This window comes from Saccostrea echinata, unplaced genomic scaffold (genome assembly GCF_033153115.1).
Source record: "Saccostrea echinata isolate AGI-Se365-2 ecotype Australia unplaced genomic scaffold, CSIRO_AGI_Sech_v1 ptg000014l, whole genome shotgun sequence".
Lineage (NCBI taxonomy): Eukaryota > Metazoa > Mollusca > Bivalvia > Ostreida > Ostreidae > Saccostrea > Saccostrea echinata.
This window is the reverse complement of record NW_026889763.1, coordinates 716,540-737,660: the sequence shown is the minus strand read 5'-3', so window position 1 is coordinate 737,660 and position 21,121 is coordinate 716,540. Positions and strand designations below refer to the sequence as shown.

General features: G+C 32.2%; 2 protein-coding genes across 6 annotated transcripts in view; one reads left to right on the top strand and one right to left on the bottom strand.

Annotated features, from left to right (window-relative positions):
- Positions 1-1,402: 1,402 nt before the first annotated feature.
- On the bottom strand, positions 1,403-11,898 carry LOC133186599 (copper homeostasis protein cutC homolog). Its single transcript, XM_061321830.1, has 8 exons — positions 11,724-11,898; positions 11,574-11,633; positions 7,524-7,692; positions 4,076-4,116; positions 3,467-3,502; positions 3,229-3,362; positions 2,416-2,443; positions 1,403-2,054 (listed from the first exon to the last, which is right to left on the bottom strand). The coding sequence occupies exons 1-8, from the start codon at positions 11,896-11,898 to the stop codon at positions 1,834-1,836; spliced, it is 864 nt and encodes a 287-aa protein (XP_061177814.1). The 3' UTR covers positions 1,403-1,833.
- LOC133186598 (zinc finger CCCH domain-containing protein 13-like) overlaps positions 11,830-21,121 on the top strand; it is a 24,852-nt gene continuing 15,560 nt past the window's right edge. For all 5 annotated transcript variants that reach the window (XM_061321829.1, XM_061321828.1, XM_061321826.1 and 2 more), the window contains exons 1-4: positions 11,830-12,050; positions 13,688-13,800; positions 14,186-14,403; positions 20,575-20,687. In XM_061321829.1, coding sequence (XP_061177813.1) covers positions 11,928-12,050; positions 13,688-13,800; positions 14,186-14,403; positions 20,575-20,687 — 567 coding nt within the window. In that variant the 5' untranslated portion in view covers positions 11,830-11,927. The remainder of the gene's footprint in view (positions 12,051-13,687; positions 13,801-14,185; positions 14,404-20,574; positions 20,688-21,121) is intronic.

Here is a 21,121-nt window from a genome sequence, read left to right as displayed (position 1 = left end):
GTATAAATGATAATGGTCATTTTGTAAGTACATAGTTTTTGTATAAATGATAAATGTGCAAATGCTCGAACGGTATTGAAATATGGAGCATGATCATGACAGGGACGATATAGAAGTCGACTACCCGCCTGAAATTCTCAACGAAATCGAAAAGATCGAGAAATCCTATATTCTCAGAAAAGGAAGAGTTAACTATGTTTAAACTATCAAAGATTAATTAATAAAGAAATATTTTATCAAGAAGTCTTCAAACACAACACGGAGTCTAAATAAAGACAATAGATCAGGACCCTTAACGAATCAACGCACAGATGATGAAAGGTCCTCAAAGGATTCAACGCCGGTATGTACGATTTTTTTATTTAAAAAAAAAGGGGGGGGGTAAAAAAAATGTCGTATAAAAAAGAAATGTTACGGGAACGTTCAAAAATGAAGTAGGTAATTTTTTTAAGCTCTAAAATGAAACAAATTTTTAAACTATTATTTGCTGTTTTAAGGGAAAAAAATCAAGCGATAGATTTTTTCAGCACTTTCGTAAAATTAAGAAATACCATTTCTCAAATGAAGGACTATTTCATCAAGAGGTCCTCAAATACAACACGAAATGAAGACAACAGATCGGGACCCTCAAGGAAAAAGTGAAAGCTTCTCAAACGATCTAGATACAATACCAGTATGTACGATTAAAAAAAACATATATCCCCCTACCCCAATTCCAAAGTTAAATGTAGTGTAAGACATATATCGTTATTCTCTGTTTTTCCAGCATCTTCAAATGAAACAGATACCGCTAACAATACTTCTGAATCCTTAGTGAATCAGCATGCAACAATGTCAAATTCGGTATGTCGAATGATCTGCTTCATCGTTTTTGTCACCTGAGTAAACTCAGTTGACCTAAAAATGCACAAATATTTTAAAGTTCACAGATAATTTGTATATCTGCAGAAATTACAAAACAAGGGCACCACAAAGCAGAGTATTCCCTCACAAAAGAACACATCGATCCCGATACTTGCGCAATTTCCGTTACGCACTCACTCACTCCCCCCCCCCCCTACACACACACACACACACACAAAGGCGCATCATTACCATATTCCCTCTCACTTTGTTGCCAGGGGATAATAATGATTTATCATGATGTGTAGACCAAATGATGTAATTCCAGCTATTAAAATGCTACAAAATAAAGTGTAAGAACATAATTTCCCAAAAATTACCTTTGCTGAATAATTAAAACTAAGGCCATAATTACAAAAAATACTGTTTGAGGTACTCCGACCCACGTTTTTCCAGGCGGGTAGGTAGGTAGCTATTTTTTTTAAATTATCTAACACATTGATAATCATCATAAAAATCAAAACATACAAATATATTGATGCCTGCATTATACCTCAGACAGTAAGACAGATTTAATATTTATTGCTGTAAAAACTTTCAATCTTAAAAGTGTCTTGAGAAATGATATAAAATGATATAAAAAATCTGTATTTTCTTTAAAAAAAAGAAAAAAAAGAAAATAAAAACAATTTTAAGTACAAAATGAAATGATCAGGTAGGGGCAATTTTGATGGGTCAGTTGGAGTACAACAAAAAGAATCATTTTTTATTGTAGGCCTAAGTTGAGAATTTTCATTGTCTTAGGGGATGCTCACTCCTCCATGGCACCTGATCCCACCTCTGATGTTTTTGGAGGTCTGTGTTTGCTCTGCTCCCAATTTGTTCTGTTTTAATGGACTTTGAGCCGGAATACTGATCATTATCTCCATATTTCATGTAGCTCTTGGTATTCTTGGAAAATCGATCAACTTTGGAATACATAATTTTTTGTCACTTTTTATTACAACACTGCTTCTGTACAAGATTCTGAACCTTTTCCTTGTCTGTGACCTTGACACTGAATTCTGGAGGACACAGAGAGGCCCCCATAGAGATGCCCTCTTTTCTGTACTGCATTCTGGAGTGGATAGTTGATCGTGCTGAAGCATGGAATTCTTTTGCTCCACAACCATCTAAAATTCTGTCCAAGTTTCCTGAGTTAATACCTCCACCTACAGTAGAATACAGCTGCATTTATGATAAGCTCAAACAATCATAATATTGGATGATTTTTCACTTTGCATACCTTTAAATTATTTTCATGGCACATAAAGTCAATAGTTAGGTTTTTTTGTTGTTTTGTATCAATAGCCAAGACAAGTTAATGCAAACTTATATCTATGAAATAAAATTTTGAACCACTAAAATAATTGGGTATTCATTGTCACAGAGAGAGAGAGAGAGAGAGAGAGAGAGAGAGAAGGTTGTATACTGAGGTACCTCTTTGCAATATCTTTTAAAACCCTTTAATTAGATGTCAAAGAAAATATCAGTGCCAAAAATTAAACCCTTTTTGCAGTTTCTCCTGCTTACCTGGCATCACACATATTCTGTTGTCAGCCTGAAAATTAAGCAAAAAATTTGTTACAGTAAAGATAAAAATGTACCAATACTTATATGCAGATGATCATTTAATTAATACAGAATTGTACATTGAAATTTGTTAATCATGAATGCATATGACAGTTGGCTTATATGGAGTAAATGTTGAAAGAGCTAGGTTTTGTTCTCTCTGAGTCTATATAGGTAATTTAGGTTTGGGCCAGAACCTATTTTCAGATTTTCAACGAATAATAGTTTCAGGAATATATTGGTATTAAAATATGCACATTCTATCCCTTAACTGGAAAAAGTGGGCAAAGGGATGTACCGTATGTACTCGCACATAAGTCGGCCGCCTATAAGTCGGTTTTATTTTTTAAGCTTTTATACTAAAGGGCTTGATCCTCTAAAACTTTAATCTTTTTATAACCCAACTATAAGTCGGACATAGGGTTTTGGACCAAACTTTCACTCTCTACCACCGGCTCATACATTCACCTCTGTCGTTGGCTCACGTATATCACAGTGTTAAGCACAAGAAATAGTGCGATTGTTTAAATTCATTATAATTAAATTCCTGCGCTAATGTTTGTCTTGTAAGGCAGATATCTACTAAGTAGATCTAGAACTATTAATTTAATTTGAAATAATCCTTGGAATATCATGGTTTTTACCTTATGTCAAAAATCTTGACGCGAGTCAATTGCAGAGGTGTCTGAGAAAGGAACGAACGACAACTCTGCATAGGAGATTGCCAAACTTTAACTCCCAAAAAACCGACTTATAGGCTAGAATATATGGTACCTTTAAAACCATCTGTTGAATTATGGGTAATCCTTCTAAAGCAGAAGAAGAGCCACCACTCGTCAACACCCGCTGAAATCCTAGATCCACCACATCATCAAGTGCCTGGAGAATGTCACATGTCATATCTATGGCTAAAATGATTACAAACTACAAAAACATTGGAAATACAGACTGACCTGGAATCTCAATGTACTCAATGAAATTGTTAAATTTTGTTCCTTTAGTTTTTTCTTACCTCTATGAAATGTTGCTGGCAATGGCTTGGTTAATTCTGTTAAAGACAAACAAAATTCGTAAGGTCAAGATCTAGTAAATGAAAGGTGTCTACAGATTTCTCAAATTTGGGAAATAAAGTCCTTAAAGGTTGCTTTATAACGATAGCTTGGTCAAATAAGGTTTATCTGTGCATAATCTGTAGGTAAAAAGGGCGAAAAATCACATTTGATATGGTCATTTTCAATGAAAAGTTAAGAAAACCAGTCATGAATATGGGAGTTTTGTCCACATCAGACAAAGGATATATGTATCTAGATTGCCTACAGTCTCTCAGAAAACAGTAATTTGTATGTTTTTAGCCTCTTCTTTAAAATAAAATTGAATATAGGATTACTTTTCACATGATTTCAAACTGAATTCTACATATTTCTATTAGAGCCGTACGTAAAGTATGGAAAAAAATAAAGTTTAAGTTAATTATGATGTCATAATGGATCAAGCACCAAAAAGACAATCTAAAGTGACAAAGTCATTTACTAGACCTTGACTTTAAAGAGTTTTATCTTGAAAATTCTGATTAAAATAATTCTTGACATTAGTTTATTTTTACTTGAAATAAAATGTTTACCCAAGAATTTAGAAGATAACTTCTTATCAACAGCACCATCCCTGAAATAAAAACAAATATTTACATAAAACAAATTCTCAGCTATCTTCTTTAAAAACAACAACAACAAACAAACAAACAGAAAAAAAACCCCAACAAAATCATTTACTAATCTCTTATGGACCTCACATTGATTTGAAATATTCTGGTCTAGCTGATATGTAATTCTCAGAAAATTGTTAAGTATAATATTTGAAAGTTGCACTACATACTTTCAGTAATATTTGAAGGTAAAAGATGCCAAAACTACGGTAAGACACTTTCAAATTTATTATATGATAGCACATATGATCAAAATGTTTTTATCAAATCAAAGGTAAATTTTTATTGATCTGATTTTTTTCATTAATTCTAGTAACTACCTGGTTATGTGGCATCACACAGACCTATCAATCATTGAGAAAAAAGAATTGTAAATTGCAATATTCCACAAATAGCTTTAATTACCATTGTATACCCAGTATGTGTATATAAAATTCATATATATGAAATTAATAATTAGATAACAGTTGTATTTTTTTTTTGAGAGAGAGAAAAACAAGAGGCCCATGGGCCACATCGCTCACCTGAGCACATTGGCTAGGAAAAAAAGCAAAAATCAGTTCAGTATTGAAAAGTTAACGGGGGAGGGGGGGGGGGATTTTAAACTACCTAACAATGCTTTCATATCAATATAACAAATGACTTTGCTGTTCTTGAGCAGAAGATTTTTTCCCATATATTCATTTGTAAAAATTTGATCCCCCATTGTGGCCCCACCCTACCCCTGGGGGCGCTCATTTCAACAAATTTCATTTAATACTACCCAACGATGTTTCCATATCAATTTGACTAATCATGGCTTTTCTGTTCTTGAGAGAAAGATTTTTTGCTATATATTCCTCTGTAAACTTTGATCACCCATTGAGGCCCCACCCTACCTCTGGGGGTCATGATTTGAACAAACTTGAATCTACACTACCTGAGGATGCTTCCATATAAATATGACCAATCATGTCTTTCGCGGGTATGTTAAGGCCACACCCAGAGATATACTACTTGCCTCTACAATATGACGTCATAGTAAGTTGTATGACGTGAAGTTTACAAATAATGATTTCTTAATATCTATATTTGAAGTTTAATTTCAGGTCCAAGAAATGAATGGAATCATTCAAAAACATAATATAAACAAAATCATGTAGTTTTTGGGTGGTATAAATAGCTACCCGGTAAGTATTTATCATGGGGGTTAAATACCAAACACATGACGTCATAACTATTGATCAAATATTTGCCGAGTGAAAATTAAACGTGACGGGAATTCATGTAAACAAATATGTAAAATGGGAGTTTTCAAGCATACACCATGAATGCTATGTGTGATTCATAAGGAATTAAAGATTATGAATCAGGTAAGCTGATATATTCTAATCATGTTTTCTTATAATGAATACAGGCAGTACCTTAAAATCCCGATCAGCCTTTCCTCTGTCGTTCTATACCAACAAAGTTGCAAAAGTTCAACACTACGCCGCATACTTTGAGACATAATTTTTGTTTGTATCGAAAGCTTGTATTCTATAGTACTTGGAAAGTGCTGCTAGAATCGTGTAATTAACATGAATTGATGACAATTCCTTGATCGTTTGTACAAAATGTAATAATTTTGGTAAGGTTTCATGCAAAACTTTGGAATAATTTTTTCTGTTTCGGGAGATTATGATTCTAGCAGCACTTTTCATGACCCAGTGATGTTTTTACATAATTATTTTCACAAAAAGAATTGAATTATCCCCGGGGTAGTGTTGAACTTTTTACTTTTTCATTAAGGCAAATTTTCTATTTATAGACATCAAATGATGACGTCGTAGTGGAGTGCTTCTTTTAGCCTTAAACTCAATGACGTCTATACAATGGATAATTATAGTAAATGTTTTATCTATGGCTTTTCCGATTTATCAATGTTACAGTTCACGAAAAAAGTCTAAATTCGCCGAAATATGGTCTGGGTACTGCCTTAACATACCTGCGTTGCTTATCTTGAGAAGAAGATTTTTAAAGTTTTTTTCTATATACTCTTATGAAAAACTTTGACACCCCCCCCCCCATTGTGGCCCCATCCTACCCCCAGGGGTCATGATTTGAACAACTTGAATCTACACTACCTGGGGATGCTTCCGTATAAATATGACCAATCATGGCTTTGCTGTTCTTAAGAAGAAGATTTTTAAAGATATTTTCCTATATATTTCTATGTAAAACTTTGATCCCCCATTGTGGCCTCACCCTACCCCCGGGGGTCATGATTTGAACAAACTTAAATCTACACTACCTGAGGATGCTTCCATATAAATATGACCAATCATGTCTTTGCTTATCTTGAGAAGAAGATTTTTAAAGTTTTTTTCTATATACTCTTATGAAAAACTTTGACCCCCCCCATTGTGGCCCCACCCTACCCCCAGGGGTCATGATTTGAACAACTTGAATCTACACTACCTGAGGATGCTTCCATATAAATATGACCAATCATGGCTTTGCTGTTCTTCAGAAGAAGATTTTTAAAGATATTTTCCTATATATTTCTATGTAAAACTTTGACCCCCACATTGTGGCCCCACCCTACCCCCGGGGGTCATGATTTGAACAAATTTGAATCTACACTACCTGAGGATGCTTCCATATAAATATGACCAATCATGGCTTTGCTGTTCTTAAGAAGAAGATTTTTAAAGATATATTCCTATATATTTCTATGTAAAACTTTGATCCCCCATTGTGGCCTCACCCTACCCCCGGGGGTCATGATTTGAACAAACTTGAATCTACACTACCTGAGGATGTTTCCACATAAGTTTCATCTTTCCTGGCCCAGTGGTTCTTGAGAAGAAGATTTTTAAATGATGCCATTATTTTTTCACTAATTCCTAATTATCTCCCCTTGAAAGAGGGCGTGGCCCTTCATTTGAACAGACTTGAATCCCCTTCACCCAAGGATACTTTGTGGTAAGTTTGGTTGAATTTGGCCCAGTGGTTCTTGAGAAGAAGATGAAAATGTGAAAAGTTTACAACAACAACAATGACAACGACGACAACGACAACAACGACGACAGACAACGGACAAATTTTGATCAGAAAAGCTCACTTGAGCCTTTGGCTCAGGTGAGCTAAAAAGGAGATTGGAAGTCTTTAAAAGGGCACATGTACTTTACATGAAACAAATTTAGAAAATGCCAATCTTTAAATGGCACAAAGAAAAGGACATCTCCACACTAAAGTAAGGCTCAAATTCAGAAAAGGGCATATTTATCTGAACTTGAAATAAACTTTAAAAAGATTATTTTTATGTGTTTCTGTGTTGGCAATTATCACTACCTAGCCACTACTTGTTATTTAAAAGTTTATAATACTTTTTAGTACAACATACTCTTTAAGGAAACCAAAAACAAAACCGTCCGCTCCCGCTTGTTTGAGATCCACCACTTCTGCCTCCATGACTTCTATTTCCTCTGGGTTGTACAGGAAGTCGCCACCTCGGGGTCTTATCATCACAAACACAGGAATCTTTACATACTTCTTAATGGTTTTCAACATTCCTGTTTGAAAATTTTTTGCAGATTTAAGTGATAAAGGCACAGGAAAAATAGTTTTAACTTTCAAAAAATATTTTTACTGACAGTAAAAGAAACAATTATTTGAATGTGAGTTAAGGCTAGGTATAGGCGTTTCTATGCAAATGAGCTAATAAAAACACATAAGTATATTTATTATAGAAAGAAAGATTTGATTTATTTTCTTATATGTACTTAGTACCCACGATATGTTATAGGCAATACACATTATGACGTCATATCATGACGTCACTGTTCTTACCCACTGGAGGGAATAAAACACATCAACAAAACAGCTTCGGTGCAAGGGATTATCCTATTTAATTTTACATAAAAATTATATAATGTTAAGAAGAATATTCTATAGATTAATAAAACTGCTGCACAAATCCTAGGCGTTTTCTCATTTGATCTGAATTTGAGGAAACTTATACAGGACTGTACATTTTTACTCTGTTTCATCTCAAAATTTTACAAATAGTAATTAAACAACTGAGCTTATGATATTTGTTCAGCAATAGATTAGCAATCCTTGGAATATTTTGCTTTTAACTATACATTGTTTCAGTTAAACAAAATAGAGCATGCCCTTGCGCCGAAGCTTTTTTTTTTTTGATGTCCTTTATGATCATGTGTAGTAAAGAACAATGACGTCATATTATGACGTCATAATGTGTACTGGCTATATCATGTCGTGGGTACCAGATATGTATTAGACAATAAGTTTTTAACTTTCCCTGTAAAATAGGTATAGTCCTTAGATATTTTAATTAGTGTATTTGCATAGAAATGCCTATACCTAGCCTTAACTCACTTGTGTTTTATGTCACGTTTCATTCGGTATCTTGTGGGCTTGCTGCATTGAAGTCTTTCAGGAATATTACAAATCTTGATTGTTTTTCTTATCTGTCAACCAATCACATTAAGCCTTTCGATGATAAACATGCATTTTAGATGTCAACCGATTCCTTTCAGTTTACATTTATATCTGTCTACTTCAATTTGATTGGTGCTTCTCAATGAGAGAAGCAAGCCAAAAGAAATGGAATGAAATTCGTCAGGGATCCAAAGGCAGTGTGTTGACTCCGGACCCCTGACATTGTGAGAATGAGAGCGTCTATGCATGCTCATTTTGTATCAAACATCAATTTCATTGATATAAAAAATTCTGGGTAACACGAATCACCGAAATGCCCTGTAATCACCAAAATGCCCCTCAAAAACACCGAAATGCCTATCAAACCACCGAAATTCCCCTTCATGTGTTTTTTCATGATGTTTTTCATGAAAAATAATGCTTAAATTTTTCATATAAGCATAACTGATGGTAAATTTAATTATATTTCATCTCGAAGCGTATAGTAGTTCAAAGGGCGATAACTCGTATTGTGATATACTTCAAGGTTGTGAAGTCTGCGATGTTTTATAAAATCCATGAAAATAATATTATCAACTGATTGAGATTGTAATTGTTTCTTGACCTTAAATTAATTAATGCAAAAATTCGTTCATAATTTTTATTATTAATAAATGCATAATCATTAACATGATTATAGCCTGTCAATGAATAGTTACTGAGTTAGCAATATTATATTAACAAGTTGAAGCATTGGAAAATTTTATTTGTTCCAGGATTTTTTAAATGTCTTTGTCCTCCCGTTGATTCTTTTCTTTTTTTCTCTCTCTCTCTTTTTACCGACATTTTGCCTAGCGAGATTGGACCATGTGGACCGTCAGTCATACGCCTGCCGACGCCTGCTAAGTGGGAAAATACGCCTGGCGACAAATACATGTGTCTGTCATTATTTGTGTAGTAAATTTATATTTTATAACTTTTATAGACCATATGGTTAATGCTTCATCAAACAAAAAAGAACATAATTGAGTGTTTTTATTCCAGAATTGATGGGTAGGCCAACTCTCATGATATTTTACGATCGAGATGAAAGAAATTCGGAATTCATGTAATTACAAAATATAAAAATATTTTTACTCTTTGTAATTCGTTAAACCATATATTATTATTTATAAAACGATTTTTTGAATTTGTTACTTGATCAGATACATTCTCAGTCAGGTCAAATATGGAACTTATCTCTTGTAAATCGGTAATCTTTTCAACGGTTGAACGGTACCAATTGTTTTTTTTTTTTTAATCATGCACGATTATTCCATGTGTGAGTACCTGATTATGTAACACCATTATTCATGTCGGTCAAAAGTTCTACAGAGCTTATGTTATTTGTTAAAAAAAATCCGACTTTAAATAAAAATTTCTGATTCTGACCCATCCACATAAAAAAAGTCATTTATTAAGTAAATCTGTCAAATTTTTACTAATTTTAATATGTGTTTCTTTATCTCAGTATATACATCTCGTAGTTATTATAGTGCACGTGCCGCGTGATTTCATTGATTGCTGAGTACCTGATTATGTAACACCACATAATATTATACACCTGTCACTGGGTTGATTCCATTGTGATTAGCAGTCTGTGTATACACAATAAACATAATTTCAGACATCCATATCATTTCAGACCAATTTAACAAAGATACACCGTAATTCTGGTCTTTCGACATTTTAAATACTTATACAACCATTCCATGTGAATTATATCAAGCATGTTTACACATATAGATCATAGTAAAAATGAATGAATACAAAAAAAAAAAAAAATCATAATAATAGTTATCGGAGGATCAAATATTCTTTAGGATACATTCGTAATATCAAAAAGGTTAAATTCGTAATATCATACAAATTAAATAGAATTCCCAAGAAGTAATTCTTGTACAATCATCTTGTACAATCAAAACGACCTGATTTCTTTATAAATGCTTGTACAATAGAAAAAGGTTCTTTTTCTAGAGATTTATAAGAAAGGTTTGAACATAAAACGTTATGTTGTACACATGTATGTATCTTAAAAATTGCATTTTCGCCACTTAATTTGGCAAAAATGGCGAATCACACTGATTTGATTTTAATGATGAGAAGTGGGAGATGAAATACAACTTTAAGATCAGTATTTAAAAAAAAGTGGGTTCCATTAATAATTCTCTTCTCATTAGCAAGAAAATAATTTGGGTTACATTTGTTGATCATTACCAATTTCTAATCATTATTTAAAAAATAATAAGCTTGTATAAAGACTATAAAAGCAAGAAATCTGGATAATAGCAACATTAAAAATGTGCAAATATTGAACTATTTTTAATTCTTAGCTTGTATTAGGTATATTTCTCATTTAATATCAAGCATTAAACCATCTATCAGATAACAATGAATTTCGATTGCACTTTAAATTAATTTCAGAAATCAGAATTTACGTAAATAATATAACAAGCAAAATTTAAAAGTTTTAATGGTATATAAAAAAAAATTAATCAGCGTGATTTTTGTTTATAATTATTTGTTTAAAAAACTTGAAAGATATGTTGTAAATAAAACTAATGTTATTTTAACCAGATTTGTGGTGTCTTTTAATCTGTGAGAGTTATCTTTCTTTAATGCAAACATGCACATATCTTCAAATAAAAATACTTACAGTAAGATTATGAAAATTTTATTACGTATCTAGGCTTTAGAACAGTTAATATCATCAATATTTATTAATTTTTTATTTATTTATAACAAAATAAGGGGCATTTCGGTGATTCCTTGGGGATTTTCGGTGATTACGGGGCATTTCGGTGATTCGTAGTACCGAAAAATTCTATATAGTTTCCTTCCTACATGCATTTTTACTTATATCACTTTAATAGAGTCGTAAACTTGTCATATTAATAAAGTTCATCTCTGTTGGCACATAAATTATTCAAAGAAATGCATATAAAAATATATCTTACACAGTTTCCATTACCCGAGGTAGGAGTTGTTCCCCCTTCGGACAGATTGGCACAAAGCTCTACTCGTATGGCACCTGAAATGGATAGAATGGGTAAAATATTTCTTACCCTCGACTGAATTGTTTATTATAACACACACTTTTATCGTTAAAATGCAAAATTACCCCCTTTCTCCGCATTTATGGCGGACAGCACAGAATCGACACACACCTCCATTTCGAAACAATCCCGGAAATATTGTTTCCGATCCGAATTTGGTTTGGGGATTAGTCGGTGAATTTCAAGATGGCGTCTAATGTACGGGTGGAAATATCGATGTGATAGAAAACTTGCTTGCATTCCATTTTCATGTATTGTGGTGTTGTGAAATGAGCAAAATTAAGAGAAGAGTAACAGTTGATTCTGCTAAGTCTGTCTCGGATGAAGGAGATAGACGCAAACCAAGTGTTTTTGAAAGGCTTGGTCCCGGAGCTCGAAAACAACTAGACGATGTAAAAAATTATCATTATTGAATTTAACCCACTCAAGTGATAACATCATACTTAACCCTACTTCATCAAAGCTACTGAAACTGTTTTTGCAATCGATTACGTTGAGACATTCTGTAGACATAGTGTAGAAACGCTTGATTTTTTTTTCCATTTGTTGATCCCAGACCATGTGGATGCATGGCTTGGTCTTAATTAAATGCCTCACACACACTACACGCGGGGTTGTTCATAAGAACTGAAAAAGAAGGGGAAATTGAAAAAGTAGAGGGGGTCAGGGGGTCTTCCTCCAGAAGGGATGAGGGGGGAATGCCCCTTCATTGGTAGGTCCAGGGGGCCAAAGTTTCCCAGCCGAAAATAAATTGCAGAGTTTAACAATGATTAGAAGCCCCTGGAGAGATTTTTCTTCTTCCTTGAATTCACAAACCACCATCTGGCGAATTTCATGCTTCTATTTAATTGTTGTAATTTCACCAATTTCCAAGAATTTCTTTTCATAAAAATCAAAATTGCAGATCTCATAAGATTTTATTGTTTTTTACATTATCACTATGTATAATTGGATCTTATACGAATCAGTATTTCATAAAAAATATTTAAATAAATTTTTTTGAAATAAACTCTCTCTATCCATTTTACAAGGTAGCATACATTGTCATTCTGTTTTTTTTTTTTTCATTAGGGTGTTTCGGAACGAGCTAACAAAGATTTTTTTTTTTAAATCAGAGCACATACAATAAATATATTTCTTTTTGTATCTGAAAGAACTCGTTTAACATTTACGCTTCAGTTGTTTCATAATTGGAAATAATTAAATGGGATATCTATGTATATATATGTATTAATTTTACCTTAGACAGAGGAGTGAAGAAAATTCAGATTAAGAAATGGAAATAATCATTTTTAGAATTAAATAAATTATCGTTTAGTACTGCTTTATTAATCAGATGAATTCAGAGATTTAAACAATACAATCTTTAGATTTAGTTACAAAAGACTATTACAAAAGGGACCACTCAGTTAAAAATGTAAGTGCAAAACTATGCATGTACATCACCATCAGATGACAAAACACGGTGGTTCTTTACATTGAATAAGCATGTCCAGTAGAGGCCGGTAAATGAGTAAACAAGGAAGCAATGCATATGAACTTATTTTAACATTCAAGTTTTATAACAAGAAACAGCAGAATTTAATTAAATTCACAGATGCAAACATTGCCATAAAAACAGGATGATAATTACATGTATGTAGGATTGTATGTAGGATATTGTTTGTGATGTTTGTTTACTATTTGTTGCTGTTGTCTTGTGATATTTGTATGAAATAATTATTTAACAGTGAAAAGGGATATATCTATCAAAATAATTTCATATAGTTTCAATTGAAAAAAAATGTTATATTTGTTTGATATATACGTGCACCTACTTAGGATCTTTTTCATTGTATTGATGCAATTTCAGTGGGATTAAAGAATTTTTTGCTCAAGACTAGAAAAAAAAAATCAAAATGCTGTTTCAGAGAAGAAATGATTTGAGAAAAAAAAAATACTGAATTAGATAATTCTACACTGGGGGAAAAATTAATTTTGGTTTGGGCCCAAATCTAATTCCTTCACAAATTTTAAAATTTAATTGTAGCGTGGAGAATCTTCATATCACAACACCAAGTGTCGGCATTGGTTGCTAAACGGAGAGTGCGCATTTGGAAGCAGCTGTAAATTTCAACACGGTCCACCTTACAAAAAATCAAGGTAACCGGTTACCCTTTGGATGGAAATTTTTCTTGTAAAAATCAATATCATTTTAACTACCTTGCACAAATATTCTTTGGAAATTAAATCTTTTACTAAAGCTTGCTTTTATAAAGCCAATACATTTTATTAATTTCTTATTCTTATTTCATACTTGAAATCCAAAATAATAAACTTGTTTCCTGGACTTTAAATAAGACAGGAGGATCCAAGCATTTTTTGCAATGCATATATTTTTTAAAATTTATGTAATTTCTAACAATTATTTAAATTTTTGTCTCATTGACAAATTTTAGATTCTTTTAGTTTCTTGAATTAGAATAATGCAGAAAGAAAACAAAAAATTGTATTTTAAAGAAATATAACACCTAATTGTGTATTTCAGAGTTGAGGAGAGTCCTGAGAAACCCAGATCCAGACAGAAACATTACAAGAAGGAGACAGAGGAGAGCGATTCAGATTCCGACCACCGTGCTCGCAGCAAGTCCAAAAAGGAGAAAATCCGATCAATTGTCAGTAAGAAGAAGGCAGCGGCACAGGACAGTGACAGTGACACTTCTGACAGCTGGGAGCAGGAACGGGCGCCTCAGCCTGACAGAGCAGGTAAGTTATGAATAATCCAAAGAAGAGCTGACACATGACAAACTTGTCAGCTCTGTATATGGGAAGATAACAACAGTCAGCTGGAAGAAAATCAAATGCCAGAATTATCAGCTCTATAATCATGGGAAGTTGAATGATAATCATATTATAGAAATCACATGCAAGCTTGTCAGGTCTATAAGCTGTGGAAAGTTTATAAGATTCTGTTTCATAATACTGTAAATAGAGGAGCTAGACTTAACAATGATTTAAACAGCATTTAGTAAGAAAAAAATCTGTGTCGTTGTTGAAGGTAGATAGTATTACTCTTGCAACAGGTCAGTGTTTTAGCATACTAGATTCCTATTAAGGTAGTATAAAACACCTGTGAAATAAGTTTTAACTCATTTCTTCTTAAACGTAATAGAAGAAAAGAATTAAAATAACTATAATGTCAATAATCAATGACCATGTAAGAAAAATAACAAGATATGACATGTTTTTGCCATGTTTTGTTAAAAAAAAATTGGACACATTCATTTGGGAACCTACATTTAGAATGAGTTTATGTCATATACATGTGATTTGACCATCAATTATTAAATGCAAAGAAACTTTTGATCCGTTTATAGTAGAGACCTGTGGATCTTTTCACAAAAAATCTTACGACATATTTTTATCTTAAGTGAAAACTTATGATAAAAATCGTTTTCACAAAAATTCTTAAGAAATTCTTAAGTGCAAAACCGGTTGTAACTTTACGAGAGCCCCAACCCTCTCTTAAGTATTTTAAAACAGATATAATTGTAAAAATATAACCACAAAAACCAAAATACACATTAAATTGAACTTGTTTAAGCAGCTTCCATTAATATTTTATATTTTTTTTCACAATCAATGTCGAAAAATTAAATGAAATACACTACAAAATATTTACGATTTAAGTTTCACTTAATATTTTCGTATGACCTACTTTTACGTCAGACCTGTGATTGTGACGTCAGATTTTAAACTTCCCTGCTTCACAAACGATTGCATTCGATATTTGTTGCCAGTAATGTTTGTTATGCTGACATATGTTGAAAACTAAGTTTTATTTTTATTTTCACCCATTGATTTAAGGATAATAAAGCATATTGAAGTCGTTGCTAGGGATGAAGTCTGTCGTAAGTAAAATCTTAAGTTCAATCTGCTACGAATGCGTTCGTGAAACGCACTTAAGATTTGTCGTAAGAGATTCTTAAGTTAAAATCCTATGCAAAAACTTAAGATTTTTTGTGAAAAGGTCTACTGATATTTGGACATATGTCTTCTTTATGTACAATAAAAGTCAAGGTCATTTTTAGAGGTCAAAGGTCATATATTATGACATCATTCACTGATTCTTTTATTTTTTTTTTTACTTTGAAATTTGTTAAATGGCAAAAATATCTGAAACTGCTGGTTCAAATTTCCTCATTTTGACTCTTTTTAATCTGTAATCAATCATTCTGTTGATTTTTTTTTTTATAAAAATTGAATTATACATTTTCTATTAAGAGATATTAAAGTTGTGGCATATTTACATGTGGAATTGCATTTCCAGAGCTATGCATGTTTAATTTTTATATCATAGTGTACTTAGATATACTGGTATCAATATATTTTACTAAATTTTAGTAACAAAAAGGTTACTTTTATAAAAAGTATCATTCAAGTTCTGTAATATATCAAATGGTATTTTTTAACAATGAATGCACATTCTCAAGTTGAGTGTCTGATTTCACAATCTTCTTTATATAGGCTATATATTTCAAACCATGCAGATGAAAAATGTGTGGTTGAATTTCTTTCATATTACATATAAAGAGAGTTTTTTTTTTTTAATCTAAGAACAAAATATCAAGGTTTCCAAAAAATTAAATATGAGGAAAAATTTGGCCTATCTGTTATGTACCACCTTAAGTATTGAATCCTTGGGAATATCCCCAAATTAATTAATTTGGGGGGAGATAAGTCGGAAGATTTTTATTCTAGAAGAAAACATGAAATGTGAACAAGTACATAGAAATTGAACATGGATAAGATAAGCTTTATTTAAAGTCAGTATGGCAGTTATAAAGACAACACAAGCTCTAATGAGCTTTTGATTTACATTAGTAACATATACATAACAGTAAAATATACATAACAGTAAAACAATAAAACATGCAGCATTATAAACATAGAAATACATCAAAACAGGACTCAGTAACATAAAGGAGACACATCAGATAAAGATACATGCATAAGACAAAAATATACAGACACACATACAAAGATTACAGATCTTACCTAGCTCCCACAGCCCTTTCTGCTCCAGGAAGTATTATGTATTTAAACTGTAAAAAGTTTGTTTACAACAATAAAATTTTCAGATAGGGTGTTCCATAGAACTGGTGCTGCATATCTAATAGACATTTTACCATATGAAGAAGGTTTTAACTTTAGGTATTTCTAAAATATTGGAATATCAAAAATTGTACTTTACTTTCTTAAAACTATAACCAAGTCTGACAAACAATTACATCTAGCAGAAAGGTCATATATAATTCTAAAATATTCAAGAGCCATCCTGCACATTCTTCTAATCTCTAGGAAAGGTATTTTGCTTTGTGTAGTAATGCTTAGCTACTTTCCTAATCTTCATAAATAAAAAGTAAAGCTTGTTCTTGGATCTTTTTTATTTTTCTTGTGTTTTTCTTTGAAAAAAGTGCCAAACAAGAGGACAAAAATTAAAATTTGACAGAATAAAACTATAAAACATGATAATTCTGCTTGTCCAAGTTAATACTGAGCCAATACGTTTTAAAACATTTAGTAGTTGGACAGCTTTTTTGCAAATATTACTAATATGAACATAAAATTTAAGCATAAAATCAATATCAACTCCCAATATTTTGACAGTTTCATTGCATGAGATTTCTGCACCATTAATCCTAAAAACTGTTGGGGTTTTTTTTGCAAATGTTTTCTTACCCAAGGCAATTACTTGAAATTTAAATGGATTAGTCTGTATATACACTTATCTTGGAACCATTTTAGTAATACTGAAATTTCATCATGCAAAGTATTTATCAAAATGTCAAAATTCTTATGCCAATATAAGGCCAAAGTATTATCATTTGCATAATTATATAAAGACCCACTCTTTTTGAAATAAAAAATATTGTTTATAAAAACATTGAAAAGTAAAGGTCCAAGAATAGAACCTTGTGGCACTCCCTTTTATATACCAACCCAACTACTGACAACTCCCTGAAGTTTCACTTTCTGAAAACATTCAAAGAAGTAGCTACCCAGAATAGAAACAGAATTTGCAATAACCAGAGAGTTTACTTAATAGTATATCATGTGGCAGACAATCAAAAGCCTTAGAAAGATCCATCAGAAAGCTGCCACATGTAAATTCTGATCCAGAGCCATTCTCCCATCTTCTAGGAGTTGCAGTAGTGTGGTTTGTCATCCATGACCTTTCCTCAATGCACAGAGAGCATTATTGAAAATACCATCAAAATGGAGAGCTGTACACTCAATACTTTCTCAAAAACCTTTGACACAGTAGGTAAAATACTGACAGGTCTAAAATTAGTTTTTAAAAGAGAGTCTTCTTTTTTGTACAAAGGGATGACCTGAGCTTGTTTGAGTCTATCAGGAAAAGTATCTTTATGCATTGATTAATAAGAACAGAAATATGTTTACTCAGAACAGATGCTCCAAATTTCAGAAGTTTGGCAGAATTTGTATCTAAACCAGTAGACTTCTTAATATTTAATTTATTTATTAACTTAGTCACTTCATCCTCATCAGTTTTAATTCTTGAACCCCTGATAACATTCAGACTACAATGAACTTTTTCATTAAAAACTACATCTTTACCTATTTCACTTGCTACATTAGCATAAAATTCATTAAAAGTGTTACAAGTTTCTTTTGGATCATTCAGAATTTTGTCATTTTCACATTTATAAAAGGATTGTGTTTTCACAAGCTTTGATTTTTTGGATAGAAATGGTGTGATAGTTTTCCAAAAACACAAGCTTTTTTGTCCCCCTACACATCTTTCTTGAAAATAATTTGTTATTGATACATGTACCCTTTTAAGTTTTTAAGTCTTGTAACAAAATTTCTTTGTTTCTAAATTCTTCCCAGTTCTTATCTGTCCTACACCTCTCAAACTTGTTGCTCAAACATTTGTGTGTGTGCGTGTGTGTGTGTAAATAGCCTTCCGAAGTTAAGTCACAATTCATATATGGTATTATACTATTTTTATGTTTATGCTTTTTTTTTCAAGGTGCATGTTTGTCAGCAATGTTTATAAATGCTTTTTCAAAATTTTGATAATTTACATTTTCTTCTGAGGCATCATTTGCAACTGAGGGAATCTCAATTTTTTGTAAGTCTAAAAAAAATAAGAATTGGCATCAAAATTCTTAAAACTGTGAGTTCAAATGACAGAAGTCAGTGATGTTAATTAGCCTTAATAAAAGTTCCAATCAAATTGTGACAATCACTTACTCCTCTAGTATCAAAATTCAGGGTGTCTTTACAAACTGTTTTATCAGATGTTAAAATGACATCAATCAGTGATGGTTCTCTACACATATTGAAACACGTGGGTGATTCGATAATGTTACAAAGATCAAATATGTCACATATTTCTGTTAAATACCTAGATTTCATTTCACTGGTCATGTCAAAATTTAAATCTCCAATAACCATAATTTTTTCATTAAAAGAAGTACTTTTTTCAAGCATGTTGCACATAGATTTACTAAAAGATAATTCATCAAAAGATGGAGGTCTGTATACACACAAAAAAATCCATTTAGATTTACCTAATGTCAATTCCATTGTGATGGTTTCTAAATCCTTATCCTCAAGGTCTATCCTTCTATTGGCTGGAATATCTGATCGTATAAATATGGCAAGACCCCCTCCACGCCTTGTTCTGTCACGCCGAAACAGTTTATAATCATCGACAGCAAACTGATCATCCGGAAAAGAAGAGTCTAGTTTCGTTTCACTAATAATGAGACAATCCACTACTTTATCAACTAAAACGTCTACAATTTCATAAAATTTATATTTTAAGCTGTTGATATTCAAGTGACACACCAGGAAGTCATTTTGGTTTTGGCTCCTTGCTTCTCGCAGCTTTTGCCAGATGTCTACGTCTTCATCTAATAACACATCAGCATCATTTAGGGGTGTCAGGATATTGTGTGAGCATTTACTGCATGACAGTTGACTTAACTTCAGTGGAATGATTGTATTTTTAAATGCAGCACAAGAACAGTGACATTTAGCTTTGCATAATGTACAGATCAACAGTTGCTGGTTTTTTCTAGTTTGTTTTTGACATACAGAACAAGGAAACTTTATTGGTCCAGGGTTTGTGGCAACATCACCAGCAATTAAAATTCGAAGTATAATAAGATATTTGCAGGCTGAGTCTCTTGAGGTAGTATTTTCATCATGGCGGGAAACAAACAAAGAAATCCTCGGGGTATAAAGTTCATACAACAGATAATCGTCCAAATAAATACCGTATATGAACCTGGACAGGATTATATCTTCCACACATGACGTTGTAATTTTGCTTGTGTTTAGTTGTTCATCTGCGGGTGTTATTCTGCAGAGCAAGGTCATGACTGCCAGAGCGATTGTCCAATGAGCTGTCCAGTCCACCATTTTTTTTTTCTATTTTCTTTTTCTTTCCTTTTGGAATGAAAGTATATATATTAATCAGCTGGAATATACAAGAAAATTTACTTCACAAAAAATAAAACAAAAATTGCAATATACGGGTACTTCATTCCATTGGGTAAGATTACATTTGGATGGAAATTAATAGAACAGAATGATGATGTTTAAAATTTTTAAATTGAAGCATAAAGATCTCACTAAAGATCTTGAATATCCAAGTACTTAAGTATAAAATTCCATTGCAGTGCACTGCAAGCGCTTGCATTAATAATTAATTAACAGTGTACTTTCAGTTTGCTCTTGTATACATAAGATCTAAATATAAACCATGGGGAAATCCGCTTTCATGAAGTACTTCCATTACTATTTCAAATTAGAAATAGGGTATTTCCTTGTGGACTATATACTCTCGTTTTCAGGAAATTACTTTTCCTATAAGCGTGTCCATGAAAATCATTGTTTTAGATTTAGATTACAAGAAGGAGTTAGAGTTGGAGCGCCAGAGACAGCAGATTCAGAAAGCACTGCATCAGCTCAACCAGGAGGAGGCGAGGGAAAATATCACCATTCAAAAGAAGGTAAGTCTTTAGAAAGAGAAAGTAGGATAGGGCAATGTAAATTACATACATAAACAAAGCAATTATTAGGGAGTTGGTACAATGTAATTATATACTAATGCATGATAGAGGAGATAGAATTTATAGAATATAAGTAATATTGCATTAGTGTTGGGGTGGAAAGCAAGGGAAGGTTTTGCAATGAACCAAATAATAATGGCAAATTCAACAATTATTTTCTTGGTAAAGAACACAGATATTATCAGAAACATAGGAAGACAAATTGGGTTGCTGTTCAAATAGTGCTGAAAAGATATACTGTAAAAATCTTTCTTGCATGATAAAGTCTTGAATTTGCATTCAAAGGGACTTAATCGTTAGATATCATTGTTCTGTAAGTTGTAAATTTAATTTTTTTTTTTTTTTTGCAAATTTTCAGAAGTAGGTAGGAATTG